The sequence below is a fragment of the Phoenix dactylifera genome, chromosome 2 (assembly GCF_009389715.1).
Source record: "Phoenix dactylifera cultivar Barhee BC4 chromosome 2, palm_55x_up_171113_PBpolish2nd_filt_p, whole genome shotgun sequence".
NCBI lineage: Eukaryota > Viridiplantae > Streptophyta > Magnoliopsida > Arecales > Arecaceae > Phoenix > Phoenix dactylifera.
Window position 1 is genome coordinate 14,401,810 of NC_052393.1, and position 25,067 is coordinate 14,426,876.

At 36.9% G+C, this 25,067-nt stretch overlaps 1 protein-coding gene across 1 annotated transcript in view; it reads right to left on the reverse strand.

The window, feature by feature from the left end:
- Window positions 1-25,067, reverse strand: part of LOC103721292 (protein PIR) — an 85,651-nt gene that overhangs the window by 27,122 nt on the left and 33,462 nt on the right. The window contains exons 8-17 of the mRNA XM_008811437.4: window positions 23,376-23,445; window positions 23,105-23,169; window positions 21,799-21,994; window positions 21,487-21,638; window positions 14,289-14,382; window positions 13,676-13,891; window positions 9,943-10,154; window positions 8,033-8,180; window positions 7,311-7,479; window positions 196-272 (exon numbers count right to left, since the gene is read on the reverse strand). Of these exons, the coding sequence (XP_008809659.1) occupies window positions 196-272; window positions 7,311-7,479; window positions 8,033-8,180; window positions 9,943-10,154; window positions 13,676-13,891; window positions 14,289-14,382; window positions 21,487-21,638; window positions 21,799-21,994; window positions 23,105-23,169; window positions 23,376-23,445 (1,399 nt within the window). The remainder of the gene's footprint in view (window positions 1-195; window positions 273-7,310; window positions 7,480-8,032; window positions 8,181-9,942; window positions 10,155-13,675; window positions 13,892-14,288; window positions 14,383-21,486; window positions 21,639-21,798; window positions 21,995-23,104; window positions 23,170-23,375; window positions 23,446-25,067) is intronic.

Below are 25,067 nucleotides of genomic sequence, written 5' to 3' on the forward strand. Positions count from 1 at the left end.
AAGGTAATACACCAAATAGTTAATAACTACTGTTGTATGAAGCAGCTTCAACCCATCAAATTGTTAATACTGTTGTGCAAATGTTATGCGTGGAGAAATATAGACCAAATAGCCAACAAATACTGAACAGACAGCAGTATAGGTATACCAGCTTAAAAAACTATTATAGGTACCTCTGTGTTTTTTCAGTCTCACCTGAATGACACGAGAAGATTCCAAATAGAATTCTCTAAACCAAAGGAATCCAACATCTGTTAATGTACCGATGGTCGCTGCAAGCACAAAAAAACATATTAGGTGAATAATTTCCAAAAGTTAAATGCAGTTTGTTATGCTTTCAATTTTTACCAGATATTGGAACGGACTGCTGATACATACTAAGGGTAAATTTTCTAATGGTAGTTATCAGTATCAGGCTTATAAGGCAAAATTTAGAGTGAAAGTTGCTAGGGAATAAAAAAAAAGTACATTAGCTCAACAACTTTATCAATTATGCATATTTCTTCAATGCTGAAAGGCGGAAAGTTTAAAAACCAACTAATGCATCTACCTAGGAAAAAAGTATGTATATACCAGTCTATCTTCCATGTGAACATCCTAAGATGTGTACCTTCCTTTCACTCAACTGCATGAAATTTAACTAAGTTCTCACATCATAAGATGTCTACAACAGAACAGCAATACCAGTCTCACCTGCATCCAGTGGTACCTGTGCAAAATGCAAGCAAGTTTGAAGCAAGTAATGCATTGTCCACATTGGACACAATGTCACTACTTTATTTTCTAAGCTTGTGGATCATTTATCTGATGTTATATTGCAGATGCCAACATTTTTATTGCTGACAGTGAGAATATGCAGGCATCAACATTTATATTGCTGGACAGTTGTATTTCTCAAATAGTTTGTGACAAGGCTTGAAAGATAGAGGATCAATACCATATCCACAATGGGTGGATATGCACACGCCTTGTCAAGGATAACACCAACAAAGGGTATTGATAGGTAGATATAGATCTACTCCAAACACCATGTTATTGCCTTTTTGGCATCCAAACATTGGTTTTGGGTTTTCTGATCATGTTTTCTCAGGAAAATGGCATGCTTTTGTGAGAAATAACTAAAAATATCGAGTTAAATGACCTAGTCAAAGTTCTACATTTGCACTAAAGTCATTTACAAGCATAAATATCATATAACATCAAAAAACATGCAATCTAGAATACATTTAGAAGATACATGTGTTGTAATTAGCAATTGGAATGAAAGAAGATAAAGAAAGAACGTACTCATGACATCATTGAACAATAATGGCACCTGTAGCCAAGGTTTGCAAAACCAACCCAAACGGCCTAGTTCAGCGCTTGCCAAACTGAACTAAAGCAGAACTAGGTTGGTCTGATGTTCAATTCGGGGCTTGGTGGCAGTCCCGCTCAGTACAACTTGGTTCGAGTTGGTTCCTAGCCCTCCCCATGAGTAAAAAAGGAAGAGAAAGCATCACAATGCCTTTATCCTCTCTTTTAAAGTGAAGGGAAGGGTGGGAAGATGAGAAAAATCAGGGGAGAAGGGATTTTCTTTTTTTGCAGTTTTCAAACCAAATCCAAGCCAAGATCAGGTATAATCCCCTCCCTCTTCATTCTTTTTTTTTTTTTTGCTAAAGAAAAGGGGAGGGGGGGAGGAAGAGACAAGCCCACCCCCGCATAGCAGCCCCCATTGGGGCCTCGCCCCGCCAGGAGAATGTTCGATGCGGGTAGAAATGGCCGTATGTTGGGCATCCCGACCGGTTTTACTCATACCCTCCCCACCCGTGGGCCCAGCTCAGCTACTCCGGCTCGAGTCCCACATGTGAGTACGTCACACCTAGCTCCACCCCGACTACTAGAGGTCCAAGAAGCGTTCCTATGCCTCATGTCCAAGCAGTGGCCGAAGCCACATTTTAATCAACGCCGCAGCGACTCGAACTTGGGACCATGAGGATAGAAATTACGCCCAGTACCACTAGGCTACATTTTAATAGTGTAATTTTTTGATTAAAATTATATTTTTAATTTAAAATAATTTAAGAAAGCTTGAAAATTGAAAAATAGCAGCCTGTTTAGGGGTGGTGGCAAGTTACTTGCTGTCCTCTTTTGGCAGCAATTTGTTTAGATTTGGGTATGATTATGGCTACTTGAAACTAAATCCAAAATCAAATTTTAAAAATAAGTGGCAATCAAGGCGTACCTATGGGCTAAAAATATATACATGGTTCCCCTAGTAGCAAGGTCAGCGGAACTGGGCACCGTACCGATTTTCGGTGGCATGAGTTGGTACGGGCCGTGTCGGGCCTATACCAACAGAGGAGAGCGCATGGTACCATGGGATAGAAGAAAAGAGAGAGAGAGAGAGGGAGGAGAGAGGGAGGAAGGCCGGCGGAGGGCCAACGAAGGCCGCGGGAGGTGAGGTCGCGGCCGGTTCTCCTGTTTTGAACGAAATAGGAGTCCCGACATGACTTAAAAAATTTCGCAATTTACCGACTTCACTTAAAAATTGTAAAAAATTTTAAATCGCAGCCAGATCCCTATTTCGTTCAAAACAGAAAAACCGGCCGTGGCCCCCGTCCCGCGGCCTCCGCCGGCCCTCTGCCGGCGTCCCACCCTCTCCCTCCCTCCCCCGCTCGCTCTTTCTTTTCTTCTCCTTCTCCGACTCCGATAACATGTTTTATTTTCGTTGCCAGAATCATACCGGTGAGCCACCGGTATAGCTCGGAACCACCAAAACCATCCGATTCGGAACGGTTCTGCTAGCCCTGCCTAGTAGGGTTTTGCGTTAATCCAAATTAAAATTAATCTTTTCAGTATTTTATAAATATTATTTTTAACTAAAATATATAAATCAAAGATATTAGAAATCAGTATTATGTATAGATGATTTAGAAGTATTTTCTAAAGCAATTCACCCATTTTTCATTATCTAATTATAAATTTTTAGGTATTAAATAACTTAAAAATTATTAATTTAATTAAAAGTCATGAAAATTATGGCAATATGTATTGGTATTTGGGAAATTTTTTAGGACAACATGCATAATATTTACATTATTTTATGAACTAATACATCTATTAACTGAAACTACATTATAAAAATCACAAATATGTCTACAAGCATCTAATATTTTTAAATTTTTAAAAAAGTATAGAATCTATAGATCCACTTTATGTAATTTATGGGAATGAATGAGATGGTTTATAACGTGTGGTTGTCATGTAATAATATGGTCTCTGAGACCAATACAAAATAAAATAACATTAAAATCACATTTTCAAGATCTTTAAACTTAAAAATTAAAAAATGAAAGAAGAACTAGTACCATTCTTGTCTACTTGTATATACCAAGTGTCAGTACAGTACAGTACTATGTACCAAGATTGAGAACTTTACCTGTAACCCAATTCAAATGACCACTAATCAATGATCATGTATTAGGCATTAGCTTACTTATCCACATTTCTATACTATTCTTTTAATTTTTCCAAATTTTTATAGCAAGTCTTGAAGTGCAAGTTCATTGCATGCACTTTTTAGGGCATTCACCGAATTTTTGTTGGTGAATAAATTTACATTCTTTTTCTAGTGATTTAGCACAACCTTTTTTAAGCATATGTACATTTCTTAATTAATTAAAAAAATATTTGAAATTTATGATAGTTTCAGGTTTTGGCTTGGGTGGAACCTGAGCATGCCCAAATAACACCAATTGTAAATCAAATTTTGGTAGCATGTGCATATAACGAGTGCAAAATGGATGCAGATTGATCAATCTAGTGCAAGACCCATATAGCAGCTCATTATCTTCATCTCATTCCAACCAAATATCGGAAAGCAAGCAAAAGTTACCCTTTAACCCACTTCTTGAGTGGTATCCTAGCATACCTCTTGTTTCAAGACCAATCCAGGGTCAATCCCACTAAACCTACCTCAATCTGCCCGCAAACTACTAGATCAATCCTCAGTTCAGGCAATTCAGAATATTTTGGTCCAAATATACCGAACCAAGCATCCCTATATTGAGAAGGCCTCAGTAGAGTATGTCCTGAGTGGGATACACTGAATCACTTATTATTTCAAATCTTGATTTGCATTAATCTGGACTAATCATCTTTAATAGGTCCATTATTTATGTCAGGTGCGAGAGTATATCTAAAGTTTTGAATATTTTACAACTAAAATCCCAAATATACCTTGTAATTATGGATGCAAAACATGATCTCTTTAGGTGTATGGTCCTATTTGTTCTCTTTGAAGATATATGTGGTAGAAATGTTATGCTCGCAGTTTATATTTGGGCAACCAAGACAAACACCCTAGACTTACAAACATGCAGGCAAAGATAGAACATGTAGAAACTGAAGCATCTAAACAAAGGATGCTGTGGTTTTCTGTTTATCAGATAGATGATCCTTATAGCAATGCTGACAATAGGTAAGGGTTTAAGATGTACTGCTATTTTATATCAAGAATCAATCATTGCCATTATAAATCTGAATCTTAATTCTTCAATGATGCTGACCAAACAATACCTTTTTGATGAATTTGACATATATACTAGTATCTACCATATGCTATGCATACGCATTTCCAAGGAAGGAAAGAGAGTGAGGCGGATGCCCAAGAAAAGGGAAAGTCATAGAAAAAAAGGTGGGGTTCTCCCTTTCTCCCATAGCACGTGAGTTTTTATCTGCATGGAGAACATGAAAAATGCAACACATATTTATTAAGTTGACAGCTTCACTTTATAGATTCCATCTTCACGTGCCCCAACTCTAGAGTTCCTACCAAGGTTTTAAAGATTAGTGGGATTGTAGGGCAGCCCACCATCTTGAGTGTCAGGATGGGATGAGTTGGGAAATGGATCGAGACAAGACTGGATATCCACTGTCCAAAGTTTCAGGACATGAGATGCCCTATTCCATGGAAGAAAAAAAAAGAGGCCCCATCCCATGATATTTAAAACCTTGGTTCTCAATATATAAGAAGATATATAACAGCCAGCTTATATTTTGTGGTCATGGCTAGATGAACCTCCAAGAATTTGAGTATTCATTTAGAGAAGATAGTTGATTCTTGAGTCACAAGTTACAATTTTTTCAGTACAAAGGCAAAAGGCCATCATTCTGCCTAATTACATAAAGTAGCTTCTCACTCCATGGTCCTCCATAAATGGAGTCTATTTGTTATGGCACCAGTTCCTAGCATGGATTTTTCAAAGTCCACTTGCAGAACACTTCAATGCAGGTAACAACACTTCGACTCCTAATCTTTTCCAAGTGCTAAATATTTTTAATCTGTAGTATCTGGAAACATCTAGTCAATTGTCACACATTTTCTTTAGCAACATATGGAGCTGGATAACAGAATTGTTCACTTCACCACCAAATGATATACCTATAAAGATATTTATGCATTTATAAACCACTGGAGAAACTCTGTGGAGAAACAACCTTTACAACAGCTAGTTAGGAATACGAATACTCAGAAAAATAATAGATTGTGTAATCTACTATGCCACTAAATTTAGTCAATTTCACCTGAAAATGTGTTGATGTAGCACTCAAATGTGTCATAAGAACACCAGATTAATTTAACCAGTCCATCAGTTCTTATTTCAAGAAGTTACAAATTATAACAATGCTAAACTTGCGAGCTGTATTTTGTGAGAGTGTCGGCAATAGACAGGTGACCTCAGGCTTGCCTAGCAGCTATACAGGTTGCCAATCAATGCAGCTGAGAAATAACATATTAAAAGGCTAATATATATATATACACACACACACATATTAAAGGAGAAACATAAAACCAATATTTATAATCCAAAAAATGAAATGTAAGATAACAAATAAACGTCCAAAACTAACTGAAATCAGTCTCACCCTCCGCGCTCAAGCATTATGCAAAACACTTAGGCAGTGCCTAGGCAGCTCTCTTTTATATTGCTGGCCAATGCCATCGAGTACTAATGGCTCGTATTATTTTCCATATCTTAAAATTTGACTTTCTAACCAATTTCGTCATAACAAATGTTAAAGAAACCATCATCTTCTTTATTCCCATGATCATGCTCCACATGAATGACAAGGTCATCAAACTGCCACAACACAATAATTGTAACTACAATCATTCTATGGTGATAGACTATCATCCAGAGCATAGGCAACCTGGTTTATTGAAGTAGACAAAGCATTTTAAATTATTAACAGTCTAGGCTCTAGCCATACCAACCTATTTTGCAACATCAAACTTCTCCCACAATGTTTTCCCAGATTATACACTTAATCCTGAATGCACAGCAAATCCTTAGCATAAATTTTCTTATTAGTACAATTCACAATGAACATCAAAAGAAATGTGGAAGCCCTGACACCCTTGTCATCCAGAAGGGTGAAGATCCAATGACAGGAACAAGAAGTTCCCTACTGTATGTCTGATCCTATTTACCTGTCACCAATTAGTTCCTATTCAATAATCTAGATCTAGGGTACTCAGGCAGCAAGTTTTCAATTTCTCCTCAACCACATTCAACTTCCATGAGTCCCCTAATCCACAAATATTCCATAAAATTGGTTTCATGATGAGAGCGCCATCCTTATCCATTCAATTTTAGTGACAAAACTTATCCATCCTTTTGTTACATCTTGTTTTCCTGTGTAACTAAATCTATGATCCCTTTATGCTTGGTCTCTTGTACAACATCCCTATGGTGAACCTTGACTTTTTCTGTGCACTGCTCATAGAAAAGTGGCACTCTACTACTCTAATCATCCTCATATTTTTCTGACCTTTCTGGGCTGACAAAAAGAAGCTATGATGTTTACTCCTTGGGATTCTAAAGTTGGATTCTCATTTCACTAAGTTTTATTGTAGCATGTTTTATGCAGATGGTACATGGGTTAAAGATCCTACATGTTATATGGATAACCCACAAAAGAAACAAATGTCATTACCTAAGGGATTATTCATAAGAATCAGTATCATTCACAATTCTGACAATAAAGACATTAAAACAAATGCTTGAAGTTCCTAGATAAGCCATGAAAGCTGTTGCACATAAACTATTTTAGGAACACTTCAGTAACAAGCTTCTATCAGCCCATTAAACAATGTCATTTCCTAAAAGCCATGCAAGCAGAGTACTTCACAATAAAAGTAAAAAAATTTGGATCATCATTTTCAAATCAAAGTAAATAAATAAATAAAATCAATATATGATACTTCAATAAAATTTACTAACTCAGATTTACAACTATAGCATTTGGTTTACAGAACAAATTGGTACCTGTGAAATCCAAAATATGCAGAAAAAAGCTAAGCTTGTAAAAGAAGGTCTCCAATTGCTTGAGATCTTCAACCAAAATTCCTGAGCCACTATTTCCAAAAAGCCCTCCAGGTTTTCTTAGATTTCCACCAGATACGAGCTCACAGATGAGAAATTGCAAGCAATGAACCTAAAGATTATTCACAGTTTTATATGTCAATTAGAACTGAAAAAATGAAATACATAGAATACTGACACAATTGGACCATCAAAATGTCTATGAAACACAGAATGAATACTTTTAACATTCAAGTCACCTACAGAGTGCAAGAAACTCACTCCTTCATAACATTTAGTTCGTCAAGAAAGGATTGTGATGTGTCCTACCAAAAATGCTCATAGACAATCATTTAGATATTTGTTTTGTTACAAAAAAAGAGAATATTTTAAAGTTCAAATCATGGTATGTTGTACCGGTCAGTACCGGCTGGTACCGGAGCGTACCGTATCCGTACCGATGGGTACCGGTATCGGTACGCCTGGCATACCGCATACCGTACCGTACCGACATTTGGTACGCCTATACTAGTACGACACCGGTACGGGATTCGGTATCGGTACGGCGAACCTTGGTTCAAATATGCTAAAAATATAAATTTTGTAAGATCCAGTTTAAGAAAATGATTGCTCAAACAGAAATTGTCACTAAACAAATATAATAAGGGAAAAAAGGTTAATAAAACCTGAGCAGCGGTTGGGGCAACTGGCCTAGGATAAAATGTATTCTGTTTGGTTTCCTCACTTCCTTGATTCAACGAATGTAATTCCAGTTCAGTTTTGCTCGTGTTTGCCATCCAATCTGCTGAGAGGGTTCGCATATCGGACAGAATCCTGAAATTAAGGATACAAAATATGAAATCACACATTAAGGCAATGCAACTTCTGAAATCTGAATGTACAAAAATCTAATTAAAACGGAAGATATTACTAAGAAAATGCATAATGTTCACTTAAGGCATATGAACCTTTTGATTGAAGATACATAATAAATCAAGGTAAGCAAATATCACAGGATGTAGCAGAACTAATGTAGATATTACCAACACAAATAAAAGATATGATAGTATGCTATAGTGACAAAAATGTACTGACAAACATAGTATCTGGAAATTAGGTAAGTTTGAATTTTAAGCCAGATCAGTAAGAAGACAAAGACTCATCAGAGATAGTAAATAACTTTCGATATTTGACACAATATATTAACAAAAAAAGGAAACAAGTTCGAGATAACTGGCTTAACAATATATATATATATATATATATATATATATATATATATATATATATATATATATATATATATATATATATAATGTTTATTCAACAAGAAAAGGCATGCTTATAAAAATCTGCTCCCTTATATGCATGAGTGGTGCGAATCTTCCGCAGTACATGCTATCAAGGATTAAAACCACAATCACCACACAGTCAAAATCCTGTCTCAGAACTACAATCAAGGCTCCCATATATAATAACACGCACGTCCTTATATTTAATGTCAACTTTTAATTGTTCAATATGTACAAATGCTATGTCTATGTGTTTATGTTGTACTTTATTAGGCTATGAGAAATTAGTGGCATTAAATTAGAGTTTAAGGCATAGTGAAACATTAAGCAAAAATGACCCATTGGTCTTAATTTGGCAATATCTGGAGAACCACTACAAATGTCCAAGTCAAACCAATTCCATGAGACCCTATAATTCCAGGCTATGAAACAAGCACAAAATAGACCTATTTTGCATTTAAAATGAGAGAGAGATATGGCCATCTCAAGTCAGGTCTGCTGCACGGTCCTGATTTGATAGGATTAGCAGTTAATATTAAGCCTGGCCCAATTTTTGATCCCACTGATGCACTTCTTCTTGGTGAGGTATTGGCTTGGTACATATCATGCCAACAGGCATGTTAATACTATGTGCAGTATCGTATTGTAATAACGTTAATTGAATATTTCACACAGCTTTTTTAGTGAACATACTAAAATGCCTGAAACAACTAGGGAAAAGGAATCCTGAAAAACAAAAGCAGTATGTCATAGAACTCGGATAACAAAATCATAAGTGTGCTTGCAAATTTAACCAGCAGTCATGGAAGGGTTTCATAATCCTTGAACACTAAAATTGAGATAGCATATAAAAGAACTAACATGGTGACTGTCAACATTTTAAGCAACAGTAGCAGTATCCATATCAGTACCTTATTGGTACAGTAGCACACTGATATGATATGCCTCCGAGTGCTAGCACAATAAATAGGAGGTGATGAACCATATATCAGTGCCAAAGGAAGTACTGGTACTGGTACCTTACAGGCATGGTACAGCATTTCTGCTGCAGACTGGTGTGCACTAGCATGCACCCATACTTAATTATTGCCTAGATTGCATATGCTGCTGCTAAATATATACAAGTCAAAGGCAAAATTATGAAATTGCTACAGTAGAACTACTTAGGAGTCCCAACTGAAACATTCCTTCACAAGTTATTTCCGAGTAACAGGAAAAATCCATTCATTGCAGACCATAAAAGTATAAATGAAGTAGTTTCTAAGAAATTTCATGTATGATGATATCACATATGTAAAATTCACCTGGATAGGTCTTTCTTTTTACGGAACGTAGTCCGTAACATTGTATCTAACTTATCCTGCACAAAATCCTGAACCTCTGCATGGATTGTTTCCCACAAAGCATCTGCTACCAGTGTGTCACAACGTTGCATCATCAAACCAACACTCTTTATGTAACTAACAAGCTCTAACAGAGCTTTTCTTTCTTCTGTTGTATAATTCCATCGAACCACCTGTATACAAGTTGTATTTTGCAAAATCCATTAGCAAAACATTGAAGATAGAAATAGGCGATGACAATCAACAACCTTTACCATAATGATGATGATAATGACGACGACGATGATCGGTTAGAGGTAATAATAGATTAATAATAACAAACTAATAATAATAACTTAATAACAATATGATAACAACCACATATATTCCGTATCTTAGAGCATTAGATGAATCATGAATGTACATGAATAAAGAGAACTAAGGATCCCATTTGTTGCTTGAAAGGAGTTTATGCTGCACTTGTAGAAATGCAATCTACAATGCACTGCAGCCGGGATTTCGTAAATGCTTGCAAGGCACTTCAGAGAAATCCTTGAATTATATATAATTTTTAAAAATTAAAAATATATTTTAGGATTAAAAAATTAAAAAAAAATGAAAAAAAAGTAAAATCAGAAACGTATTTAAGGGCATGCAAGCTACTCCCCATAAAAATTTAGTGTCCATTCATTCAAGTTTTGATACGATCATATGCATAGTGGCCTAGGCCTAAATTTAAAAAAAAAAATTGAAAAATAAATAGCCTTTTATGCATACCTGAGGGCCTAGAAAAATATACGTAGCATCCATTGTTAGGTTTTATATTGATTTAAGCTGAAATTATTTTTTTTAAATATTAACATTTAAAAATTATTTTTAAATTCGAAAAATAATTTCAAATATATAAATAAGATCAAAAATTATGAAAAATTACTAGTGCATATTACATAATTTAGAAATAATTTCTGAGGTAGAAATCATACTTTTTCGAATTTATGATATTAAAGCATATTTTTAAATTTAAAAATTATCAAAAAATATAAATAAATAAAAAAAGAAAATTAAGATTATGTATTAGATAAATCCGACGTATTTTTTAAGATAAAAAAATTATCTTTGTCGTAAATTAATTTGACTATTTTTAAATAATTGATAAACTAACGTACTTGATAAATCTGCAAGAATGGAGCCATAAAGAAAAAAGGACCTAGAGTGACATTGGTTGGGATCATGGACAAATGTCCTCGGGCTGGCACCATTGGAAGTGCAACCGACGCAACACAGATTTTAAAGGAGGACGGATAACCCGTTTGAAGCAACTCTTAGCTGGTGGTTACTCCGACATTCTATATGCCGAAAATGCCCACAGGAGGTTCAGTAGCTGATAAAGACGCACTTTGCTGATTTCGGAGCAGTGAAGGAGAGAGTTGCCAAGAAGGTGGAGATGGACCGTCGAGCAGCAGAGCCATCTTCCTATCACTCCAGAGAGTCAGAGGGGGTGTCCACTCTAGATGACAAGGCACGGATCTAGGCTGTCATGCAGGCGAGCCCAGATGATCAGTGGTAGCAAGATGAGGTAGCTATGCATAAGGCTCGATTTGGGCCCTCATACTACGAGTCGAGTTTCGGTTCTGCGAGCAACAGGCCAGATCTAGAGTTCAGGAGGACCACCTCAGTCAGAAAGGCCGTCAGCAGAGACGATGGCCGGATTGCATCTATGATGGAGGCTTTTGGTAGCAGAAAGTAGTCATCTAGAGAGATTCCACCAGCAGCAGCAATCCATGATTTAATTCTACATGCCTTCCCCACCAGAGAATTGATTTAATGCTGAAGAAGGATAAGAAGAAGAATATGTGGCGAGCTATTAGAATCTAATTCCACTTCAGCTACATCCAAACGAATGTAGCAGACAATACGTACTATAGATTTGTCATTTCCGCCATACAGGCTATCGGTCTTGGTGTAGATCCTCCAGGCCTGAAGAATATCTACAGTAAACTTCTTGACAGTAATAAAGAGCTAGAGAAATTGATTGCCTCCTACAAGAACAAGTGGCCTACATATGGATTGACTGATGTGTGATGGTTGGACCGGGCCTACTAGACGAAGCATCATCAACTTTCTAACATATTGTGATATGAAGACTTTCTTCCACAAGTCGGTTAATGCTTCTAATCAAGTGCTCGACGCCGCGTACATCCTCAAACTGATGGAGGAGGTGATTGATCAAGTAGGAGAGAAGAATATCGTGCAGGTCATCACTGATAATGGGGCGCAATATAAAACTGTCAAAAAGATCTTGATGGAGCAGCGGTCATATATTTTCTGGACCCCATGTGCTACACATTGTATCGGCCTCATGTTGATAGACATTGTGACGATTCGTGGGTGCAGCGGATAATGGAGACAGCCCAAACCATCACCAGGTTTGCTACGTGATCCTTTCACTGATGACATAGGCTATCAAGTGCAATGTAGTTGGTAGCAAATCGTGCGACTCATGGTCTCAAGATCTCTCTATGCCAGATGTTTGTCAGTCCCAAGTGGCAGAAAAGTAGATATGCAAGGGTCGGCACTGAAGGAAGTAATGTCGAGGACTTGGTGACGAGGCGGACATTCTGGCAATGGGCCACTGCGATAGTGAAGGCTATCATACCATTGTATAAAGTGCTTTGGACCATAGACAGTGAGAGGTACACCTAGATGGAATTTCTATACCACATGATGGAGGGGGAAAAGACTCAGACAATTGAGGCAGATCTAGATATCTACAAGAGACATCGCCACTCGATCTGATTTTAGATATCGGTACGTATGAACTTTAAATGTATGTAATTGATTGTATTATTTTTTAATTTTTATGTCACTACTTGATTTGAGGATTTTTATGTCGTTCATTTTATATTTTGTATCATTTTAAAGCAATAAAATGCATCATCTAGGTTAAATCAAGATCATAGAAATATCAAAAAACATCAAATTAGACTTAAATTCAGTGAAAAAGTTCAAAAAGTGTGATTACCAATTAATTTTTTTTGAAAACTCCAAAAAAAATTGACCGTGCCGGTCCGTGCCGTACTGGTTCGGTACGGTACCGAACCGTACCAGGCGCCAACCAGTATGGGAAGCGATACGGGTTCGGCGGGCCTTGGAACTAATGCATAGATTTGACAAAAAGTATGACAGTCTCACCCAAATGGAAAAGAAAAACAACTCATGTAAATCTAGTAGACCGATGCAACAACTAATTCAGTGACAAAATGCAAATTGCTTGTCCCCAGTTCAACAAGCAAAAATTATCATAAGCAAGAATATAATGTCAATCATGCCAACAACTTAAGTATAACTTAACAATTAGTAAGGTATACCATTAGAAATTTCAGTCATTCAACAATGCAATGGATGGAAAACATGGGAAAAGGAATTAGACATGGAGAATTCATGCATAAATATGCATAGATGGTGTTTAAAAGACCCTCTTTTATGAAAACTAAACACCACCCACCAACTAAAAATTTTAAAAAAAAAAGTTTTATCACCGTATCAAGAATCTGGACAGTAAACAGCTATTACCATAGAAAACACAGTGATGGCATAACAAGATAATATGAAGAATCTATGTAATAAAGAAATCAGTATAGGACCAAAGGGTCATCAGGTAACCAATGGCATATTATATTTGGTAAACAAATTGACAGGGTGAAGTAAAGGAAACCTTTTCGTAATCAAAAAATGTTGTAGAATTGTCGTGGGAATCCAAAGAAGCTGGTTCTTTACATGGACGCGAAAATTTCCAAGCACATTGTTCCCAAACCCGGCCTGTCCATCTACTAAGAAGCTGAAAACCTTCAACAACCATGTCATACATGTTTCCTTTGGCTTCCCTAGACCACTCACTATCTGCACCATCTGTTGACTTCAGTATTACAATCTGGCAGGAAGAAATCAATGAAAAGGCATGACAGCAATTAGATATAGCTAAAGCAATTTATTAGAGCACTGCATATAAAACTTTGTAAATTAGTAATATTGGATATTGTCACCAGAGTTACACAAATAATCCATGTTTACCATCATCAAACAAGATATTAACAGCAAATGCTTTTATGCAGATCTATCATAAGTTAATGGAATTAGTAGCACACGCCTAAGCTAGATTTTGCAAAATATGTACCAATGTAGATAACCAAGTAATGCCAAGTAAGCATCTCACTACACATTTTATGTTTAGAAGAATGAAACAACAGAAGCATAAAAAATTAATAGGCATTCAAGCTTGTGTGGGAAAGCAGCACTTCTTAGTGGGTTGAAAAGATAAAAACGAGCACCTGATTCATGGCCGAAGCAAAGCGAATAGAGAAGTCATCATGCTCCACACGAATACTTCCAATATGATTCACAATCAAATAATGCCTCTGATAAGTGGATTAGTTAAGGCATTTAGTGCAAGGAAAGCCATTGGAGGTAAACATTCTCGTACCACAAAAGTGATGATTTCAAATATTGCATTAAAGTAACTAGTGACAAATTAAATTAAGGATATCAAATGAGGATTGTTAATAAGCCACTGAGCAGATAAGCCACAATTGATCATTTAGACACGAAGATATATAAAGGCGGTTCTTCAAATTCAAAGAGTGACTTCAAGCGAAAAACTAAGAAATACAAATGTAGAAACCTGACCTGAAATCAAACCTAATATATCTTGAGTGACATATGCACACTTAGATACAAACATAGACAAATACATATACTCTTATAAAATTACACATGCATTCACAAACATAGAGAATACACTCCCTCATCTTTCTGGTAACATTAAAGCCTTCTTCCTATCAATGCAAGATCAAAAATGAGCTTTCAAATTCAAAGTTGATGATCCATAGTTCCATACAATTGATGATGATCTACAATACCTAAAATGTCCAAGGTCTACAGAACTATACCAAGGCATAGGATACTATACTAGTGTGGAACCAGGATAATTCCTAGATTCAATTTAGTATATGAGTTGAACCAATCTGAATCGGGTGGAACTAGCCCATACCGCCCAATTTTAGGTGGTACTATGCTGGAAGTGAGAAAAAAGTGTCGTGAACCAAAGTCAATACAGGGGTCACGCCGTACTATACTAACTAAACGGTAAGGTACCGGTATGGTACCCAATATAGGTTTTGTGAACCTTGAAAATACCCATAAACCAAAAATCATATGTTTTGGAGACCATTTACCTATGCATCAAGTGGAAACAAAATGAAAAGTATCAATAGGCTATTATATTAAATTGGATGACGTTGCATATGAATTTTAGATTCACAGCATAGAGTATGATTAAGGATTAACGAAGTGATGCCAATGCCTTGACCCATCACCTACCAACATGGTATATACCAAGGTTCACCGAACTGAAACTGGAGGATATATCGGCTGGTGGCCAATTCAGCATGGTACAAGTTTGTACCGTGCCATTCCAAGACATACCAACATAGGGAGAGCCAAAGAGAGGGGGAGATGGAGAAAAGGAGACCGAACGAAAAAGAGGGAGGGAGAGGGAGGAGTGAGGAAAGGGAAGGACCAAGGGAAGCTCTAACCCTAACACGAGAGAGAGAGAGGGGGAAGGGGAGGGAGAGGGAGAGGGAAAGGGAGAGGGAGAGAGGGCAAGGTAAACCCTAACCCTAACCCAAGCGAGAGAGAGAGAGAGAGAGAGAGGGAGGAGAGGGTGGGAGGAGGGACTTAGCGGAATGCAGACATCGAGTATCCCAAGCCAACAAGTGGAGGAAACCAATCGCAAGTGGGCGACAAACAATTTAATAGCCGAGGAAGGGGAGAGGTTTAAGCGAACTGGTCATGTCCCATTTTAATAGCCTGAGCTGTGTTGGTCCCCGGCCGGTCTAGTTTGATACGCTCCGAACTGGTTGGTTCGGCAAACCATGACTATATGCCATTGCATCGTGCACGGCTGACATATGAAATTGGATGGCATGGCACTAGCACAATATAGCATAGCCATCATGAACCAGCAAAGCTAGCACCTCTATCCAAATTAGGACCACTTGATGCATAGGTAAATGATCTGTAAAATATATATATCTAGTTTCTAGGTAACTTATATGTTGCAGATCATAATCAATGGTGTAGATCCTTAAAATAAAAGTTCTAACATTGATTTTTGTACTATTAGAGACTAAAACCTCAATCCCACCAAAAGGAGAGTAAATGCTCCCTCTTTCACTCTCTCTGCATAAATTCATGTGCATGGACGCATGCATACACATGTATACAGTATGTGTATATGATTTATACTGTAATACAAAATGCATTGTCTCTCAAATGTAGTATTAAATTAAATTCCAAAAATTTCATCATGAGTTAAATAGTATCATAGCATCATTGTAAAAATAGTATAATAGAACCATTATAAATGCACTTTTTTTGGTGCAAACTTAATATCTTTCCAGCAATATAGCAAGGCTATCTTATATATGAGGATATATTGTCAAATATTATAGCTTAGAATGGAGATTTGCCATCTAAATCTTGTGATCCAAGGATATAAGTCCCGCCGGAGAGCTATCGATACCATATCATTTCAACAAGAGCCTAGGCATGGAGCACCACCAAGACACTTGTTGTCTCTTCAATTGGGCTCACTAGAATGGGATGGTACTATCGATACCATATAATTTTGATAGAAAACAAGGACTAAGACACTTGCGGGATGTTGATTCCCACTTAAACTGGGAAAGGGCCTAAACCATTCTTGGGCATCCAAACTCTCCAGATAAATCGGGATGGAATCTTCTTTTTTCATGTTGCCTATTGGATGTTTTAGTATGACCCTACTGAATTATCCTATCCCAGTACGGTACCATCCTAGAAGCAAACTAGGAAAGGGCCTAGCATTTAAACCCGTCTTTCAAACTATGATCTTGTTTGGATGCTAGAAGATCTTACCGCTCCAATAAGATCTTTTAGCATAGCTCTCCTGCTTAAAGTATGGCAGAAGCTAGGTGGTGGAAAGAGATTATGGTTGTTGGAGGAGCAAGTTATCCCTGGTTTCAGGGATATAGTAAATCACCTTGGAAAATATGTTTATCATCCCTAAAAACTAGTATTAGTTGCTCCTCTAGCCGCTCAATCTCTCTTAATCATTCCTAGCTTTCACCATACCTTCTGAAGAGGGTCCCGCCAAAAGATCTTATCGGTCCGATAAGATCCTCTGACATCCAAATAAACAATGCACAAGCAACTTGGCCTTTACCATATCAAAGTTATACTATCAGCCATGGTCTGCCAAATTGCCCAGTTCACCCCATACCAGGGTACGCCGTACCGGTACCAGTAGGCATACCAGTCGCCTACCGGACCAGTATGGTTCTGGTTCGGACTGATTTAAACCGGTACTAAACCGAAAGAGAGGTAAAAGTGCACACGGATATTTTCTACGAGTGCACGCAAAGGCGCGCGCGTCTTAAACCGGTACCAAACTGGAAGAGAGTTAAAAGCACGCATGGATATTTTCCGTGAGCGCGCGCGGACGCGCACGCTCCGCGTGAAATGTCACTCTATGGCATTAAATATCCTCTCGCGCGGGGCAGCGCACGGGCGCGGTTCCTAGCGCAGGAAACAGCGTGGGCGCTCTTCCCCGCTTGCAAGCGCGCTACCCCACACGCAGGCCAGTGTGAACCGATCTGGTACGGGCTGAATCGGCCGGTATGGGCCGGTTCAGCATACCATGCCTATACCGAACCGAGCCGATGTGAAACCGACATGGTTCGACTTTTTTTTGGGAAAATAGCTTGAACCGCTCTGAACCAGGCAGTTTGGAGCAGAACTAGCGCAAACTGCTTGGCTCGGTTCGCACTAATTAGAACTGGTTCGAACCGATTCCCCCCCCTCCCTCTTTTGATATCGCAAAAGGCTTGAAAATGGCCTGTTGAACCAACGTGAACCGGGCTCTGTTGAACTAGGGTGAATCGCCTAGTTCACCCTGTATTGAACAGGTACCATGCCGAATTGATAGCCGACCAGCATAAGCCACAATACTGGTTTAACTAACCTTATTATCAATATTCTATGCCAATATCTAAATATCAACAATAGCTACTAAATTCAAAACAATATAGTCAAGGAATGCATAGAAGAATGAGAAATGTCAAATGAGATCAAAGGTAGGATTTAACCTATTAGGCTTGGGTGCCATGTAAATCCTTGTGAATACTATAGAAAATAAGAAATATCAAAAAATATTGCAGAGGAGCCTTGCATAAGTTAGTATAGCAAATATTATATTTATTAACCTTGATCCTTCACTTAGAGCATGCTCTCATAGTTTGATTTAATTATGGTTCTGATCCAACAGATATTTTGGTGGTTTTGAACGATCCAAGATTTAATCCAACTCATATGAATAATTTTATTTTGAAAATAAATTAGAGAATAATAAATGATGGAAAAAGAGAATGGTTGACAAAAGGTAATAAATAGTAAAAGATAGAATAAATAATAGATATCATTTTTAGTACAACATATTTTTGAAGTATAATATAATCCATATGCTAATAGAGGTATCTAAATGTAGACTCCATTAATTATGACATCAATTCAAGAAACGACTAGGAAAGTAGAAAAATATTGACTACAAGTTGTAACAGGTAAGAATGACCATAAGATAGGACCATTGATCTAACAAGTATCATATCTAGCATCAGCTCTAACCTTATAATGTCATGATCATGGTATGCTAAACCGGCCCGTACTGGCCGGTTCAGCACATACCGTACCGGTCCGACCCCTGACCGGTATGGTATGGCGGTGGAAAACGGTTTCGTCCCTAGGGTTGGACCGGTACGGTATGGCGGTGAAAAATGGTTCCGGCTTATACCGGTGCGAACCGGACCGGTACGCGCTGGGCAGCGCCGCCGCACGCGAGAGGCACCGTGCCCGCGCGCGTTGTGGGCAGCGCAAACCGATTCGGACCGGTTCGTGTGCTGAACCTGTCCGGTAGGCCACCGGTACGCCTACCAGTACCAGTTCGGCAAACCATGGTCATGATCCCAGAAGAGTCAACTGCTAACAGGAATAAAAATAAAAATTATTCAATCGAATAATAGTTCCAACTTGTTTCTAAACAAAATAAATGTTTGTAATCAAGTTAAAATTTAAGAAACTTCCATTTTTCCCCTAAAAAGAAATTAAATTTAAAAGTGAAATTTCTTAATTGCATAGAAACTTGTTTACCAAAGTTGGAGATTTCATGTTGTGTGCATGTGGAAACATAAAAATTCATATTATTCGCAACATTTTAAAGGGAATTAAAATACCAAAGTTTTATTCTATTATTTCAACAATAAAGTAATTCACTAAGTTGTAGATTCATAAATTGCTTATACAAGTTAAAAAATAATGCTTCCAACTACTTCCAAAATCCTGCAATATCTGAGTTTCATATTATGAAAATTCATTCTAATAGCCTGATCTAGAAATTTCTTTCTAAAATCTTGATCTATCATGCATGGCCCCCACCTCAATTTCAAAGAAGAAAAAACACATAGCAAGGCAATGAACCTTTAATACAGCTATTTTGACAAAAAATGAATTATTCCACCCAAAACACAACCAAATTCCTGTAATTCATACTGTTTCAGTCTTTCAGATCAGCTAACTACTCCATTTGGGATGGAACATTTTGATTTGCACCAAAAGTTAAAATTTCAATATAAAAGTGCACTTAACATACAAACACAAAAAAATAATAGTATAACTATATTAAGAGTTTGTATAGCAAGTATATCTATTTTTCTAAAAGTTTACTTTTCAGCCCATTACCTAATTCCTATTTTCCTGCTTGAAGGATCTCCGGACCAACCCAATTTTAAGACGTCCCACTCCATCTCACTTCACCGCAATACAACTGATTTAACGGCATACAATTTTTATTTAGCAGGTTTTTATCTCCAAAAAGGAGAAAATCTAGACATATACAAAATTTATATCTGCCACATGAAATTAGACCTAAGAGTATGTGCAACGCTTGAATTTGTTACAATTTTTGATTGATCTCAGTGTCATCAGAATACCATTGTTTCCCAACTTAAAGATAACAGTTGTTCTTTCAGCATTTCATCCTCTGCATTATTCTTAGTTCAGTTCTTAAAAAATCTCTCAATAGCTTTTTTTGTCTCCAATCTGATGAAGAAAGTTTCATACCTTTACCATTTTATGCAAGAAAAGCCCCTAGACCAACCAAACTTTATTTCCTGCATCAGCCTCCAATGTTATATACTGTTGACTGTATTAGTTGTGTGCCCAATTGCACCAATGCTTTCAGAACATGCTTCATCAAACCAGCTTCAAAGCTGGAAATTCATATACCATACAAGCTTTCAAGGAAACCAACGAAGCAGTTCTTCGATCTTTATTATTGTTATGTTATACAATAAAATAAAATTCACATGCCACATATTCCTACTGTATAACTCATTATGTGTTTGTTAACTCAGCGATGAAAAGAATCAATGAAAAATCTTTACAAATCAGAATGTATAAAGCGAATCTGATTGCAAGCCTTCCTAGATATCATAAAGATTAGATGTGCATCATCCGATGAAATAAGAAAAGTAATTGGCTCTGCTTCACCGTCTCACAACCTTGGGAGGACCCATACGGGTGTATCCACATTGGATGTGCACTAGATAGATCTTGGAAACCTATTAAGATCAAGGAACCCAAATAACAACTCCCTGCTAGCCTTTATAGGTGAGGTCCTAGGTCGTTACAAATGGTATTAGAGCAAACTCAACCCATGGCCTATGCAGACTAGGAGACACAGCAACACGGGCCTTTTTCAAATTGGCCATGTGCCAATCCTGGAATTTGTGATTAGACTTGTTTGTAATTAAATTTGATTGGATTTAGACCCTTGGCCTAGCGAGGATGCTAAATCTTAAATGGGAGGAGCATGTGAGGACCCATGCGGACATGTGTTTAGACCCACATCTACTGCACACTGGGTCAATCTTAGATACTTACACAAGACCAAGGAACCGAAATAACCCTCACTAGTCACTAGCCTTCTTGGGTCAAGTCCTAGGTAATTACATTCCTCCAATTCAAAAAACTGTCTAGTTTGATTAGCAAAGAAGACAGCAACACCACAATTTAATAGAAAATTTGACACCAAATACATTATTCATCTATCTGACTATAGTCATATGTAATCACTTTCCTAACAAGGATCAGTACTTAGTCAAACAAGACCTTCCAAATACTCTCAAAACATTCATGAAATTTCCCATCTTCAGAAATCAGAACCTTATCTACAAACTGAAGGCCCCTCATATAGATTGGCCCTAGTTTTCATTACACATGACCACATCTGACTTTACAAATTGAACTTTTCAGCTGGTATTAGCCAGATGAAGACAAAATTGTCTGCATCAATAAATGGACTACATTTTGAGATCACCAACAAAATTTAGATAAAAAGCATAATTTAAATAATATAATTCAGAACAAGTAGGATATTCTTGTAGCTCACGAGAGGGAATTTCATGTGGTGCAGGAAGAGTAAGAAGACGAGTTTGACTAGAAAAACTTGGAAAGTACATTGACAGTTCCTTTAACATTGCAGCAGGTGAAAGATGAAGATCTGGAAATGCAGGAATAACAATATCATTCTGCAAAAACAGATCAACGAGCAGTGCATAGATTAGAATACAATAAATATGTACTATGCATGCCGCAAGTTAATTAAGCACTCATCTACCATGAATCATATAATGTGTACTGTAGAAGATAAATATATTAATCAGCAGAAAGAAATACATAATATCAAACCTTAAATATATTAAGAAGGCGGTTGATTTTCACCCTCTTATACAGTGATTCGCTATCTTTCTCTGACGAAGTCGCCAAAACAACAAGAACAGGCAAGACGCGAAGTAGAGTGTGGCGCTCTGGAAATAGGAGTGCAAAGTCTAGTTCCAAAGATTCAACACAAAAGACAATGAGGACTTGCAGAATGTCTTCTACACTATACTTGAATCAAGGACCTCAAATTTAACATGAAGAACGTCAGAAATGTTACATTCACTCGACACGAAAATGCTGACCAAAATATATCTAAGCAGTTCTGTTAGTAAAGCTAACAAACTATGCACATGCCCATATACTAACTTAATATGATTAAAGAAAGACTCCCAGTATGTGTTCCAGACTCAGTTTAAATAGGATAAAGCAACATAATACCATGGTATAGTCTCCATAAAAAGATACAGACATTTTGGTATAATCTCTATTTTTGGCCATTCTTTTGCACTTGAAAATGCAATTTAGTGCACTTTCTAGAAATAGAATCATAAACTAAAAGCATATATAAGAGTAGATGTGTGTCCTGGAGATTGATAATAGGAGCTGCAAATGAGTCAGGCTGCATCTGGGTCAAACTTGACCCATCTATAAAACTCAAACTGGGTTTGAGACCATGATTCAGGCCCAGATCAAACCCATAACTTGCTGGATCTGGATCTCGGTTGCTTCATTTTTTTCAGTCCATCTCAGGTGAAGTCTTACTTTTGAGGGCTTAATATTTGGAAAAAAAAATCAGATCCACTCAGATTAGACCAAGTAGAGTGACTCTTATCTCATGATTGGGTCAGACGAAGATCATGTATGGATGCTATACAAATCTATTTGACCCAATTTCACCCTTATTGATAGTAAATTGAATATTTGTAAGAACACGTGTACTTATCACATATGATGAAAAAGTAAAACTCCAACTTGCAGAAAACACATTATGTTAAGCAGCTTTTACAAGTGATGCTTATCAACTACTTGCCCTGAAATAGCATACCCTTCTCAAATGCCAAAAGATAACATGACGGATTTCTCAAGAAATGTCACAAGAATTCTAGGTTGTTCTGCATGCTTTTCTTTATCAGCTCGAATGATTTCAACTTGAAGTTTAAATTTGAAAACCATTATATTCCTTTCAGCTTCCTATGTTACATATTTTACATCGTTAGTGTAGCAATATTATTTTGAAGCAGAATAGAATAAAGCTAAAAACCATTGCAAGCCACTTGAGCTTCCATTAACAGTTGTCAGCGCTGCAACTGAAGATTTTTAAGAGGTAGGATACGTGTTCGTGCGGAACATCTCTGCATGTAAGTTCAGTAAAATAGCCCACCTTGTGCTTAAGAAAATCTGCAAATCACAAGAGCATGAACAATGAGTTCCATAGTTGTAATAACAATGGTGATGCTGTAGTCTAAAGGAACAATGAAAATCATCCAATTAAAATGAGTGGCGCAACTGTAAAAGTTATGAGCTCTACTGACAAAAAAGATGCTACAACATTAAGATCAGAAACATTGGGAAAAAAGGAAATGTCAAATGTAGAACTGAGTAACCTGCAGATCATCCAACTCCTCTCTCATTGAATCAGTGTCCTGCCACTGAGCACTTACTTGTGTGAATGTTCTGCAAATTAGTATACCAGATTTATTATTTTTTTGTAAAAAATCATGTTTAGATTCTGCAGAATAGGCTGAAACTATAAAATAGGTAGTGAATTAAGCTATTACATATGAACAGATAATTCGGAAAATATGCAATAGTGGATTAGACAGTAGGTATGCTAAACCAAAATTCATGAAGCATGAAACCCAAACGTAACTACCAACTGAATATAATCTACAGAAGGAAACTAATCAAATATTGGCCCTCCAGGTGAAAGCAATAACTGTAGACAGCAGAATCATTATCGTTGCTGCAGATTGTTTTTTGTATTATACTATTGCATTATGAAATACGAGTATGCAGATATTATTTTAGTCATCTAATACTCACATGTTACACAAGTACACCATAAAATATTGCATGTAGAAGTTTTACCGCTCATCCCATCATGAAAATGACTGCAATTTGGTGCTCACATGTACCAACCTTGACAAAATTGGACTCAGGCTTCTCAACCAAGGATTCAAATACAGAGGTAGGGGATTAAACCTATCCTTGGTTATTGTATATAGCATACCAACACATGTACCAGCGGACACAGCTGTAATCCTATGTAGGCTCATTTTTGGCCAACTTTTTTTATTTATTTTAGGATTATAATCATCATACATGATGAAACTATGAAAGTTCAAGACACATCGAGATAGAATACATTAAGTTTTAGGAGCATCGACATATAGATTCTAATATTAAAGAAGATTTTCCAAGGTATATGATATTTGCACTAGTGTTGATTGATGAGAAAACAACATTAAATGATAAATTGCATTTTTGAAAGCAAGCTTTCAAGAATAAGAGTTTAAATCAATGAAGTAAAGACAAATATGTGGAATGCAGATTTAGTGAAAATGAAAATCAAGACAAGGTCCCAATTAAGATGAAGAACAAGAGATGCCAAAAAGTGAGTGATTTCGATATTGGGATCTGTTAGACCCAAAAGAGAAAATGGTTGGTTAGTTGAACACTTATGTAATAAAATTATGTCAGATGAAATTTGGATGACTAAGAATGTTAGGCAATAAAGAGAGTTTAGAAAAAGAAGTTGACTGTAATGGAAATAAGAATATTAAAATGAATATGTAGTAAAACTATAAAGGAAAGGTTTAGAAATTACACTAGAAAGGCAGTAGAAGTTGTCGACATTTAGAGCAAAGAGTTGGAGGATCAATTGAAATAGTATGAGCATCTATAACGAAGCCTTGAAGAGACTATAGTATCGAGAGATACTTTAATTTGTATTGAACGATCCAAGAAAAGGAGGGGAAGATCTAAGATAACAAGGATGGATGTTGTGAGAAAAGATATAAAAAAACTGAAAATAACATTAGAGGTAGCCCTATAGAAGAAAACGTGACAAACAAGGATCCATGGTTATGTTAACTAAACTGATTTGGTTCTTACCTTTGTTATTTGTTCCTTTTTATCATAATAAAGGGTTTATCCAGGCAAACATCTTTCTTTCGAGTCATAACGCATAAGTCATTACTTAAGTTATTCAAATAGCTCCCCAGTCTCTCCCCCTCCCCCTCCCACCATCACCTGATGAAAAACCAAAAATAAATGGGAGTTTATAAAAATCCCAC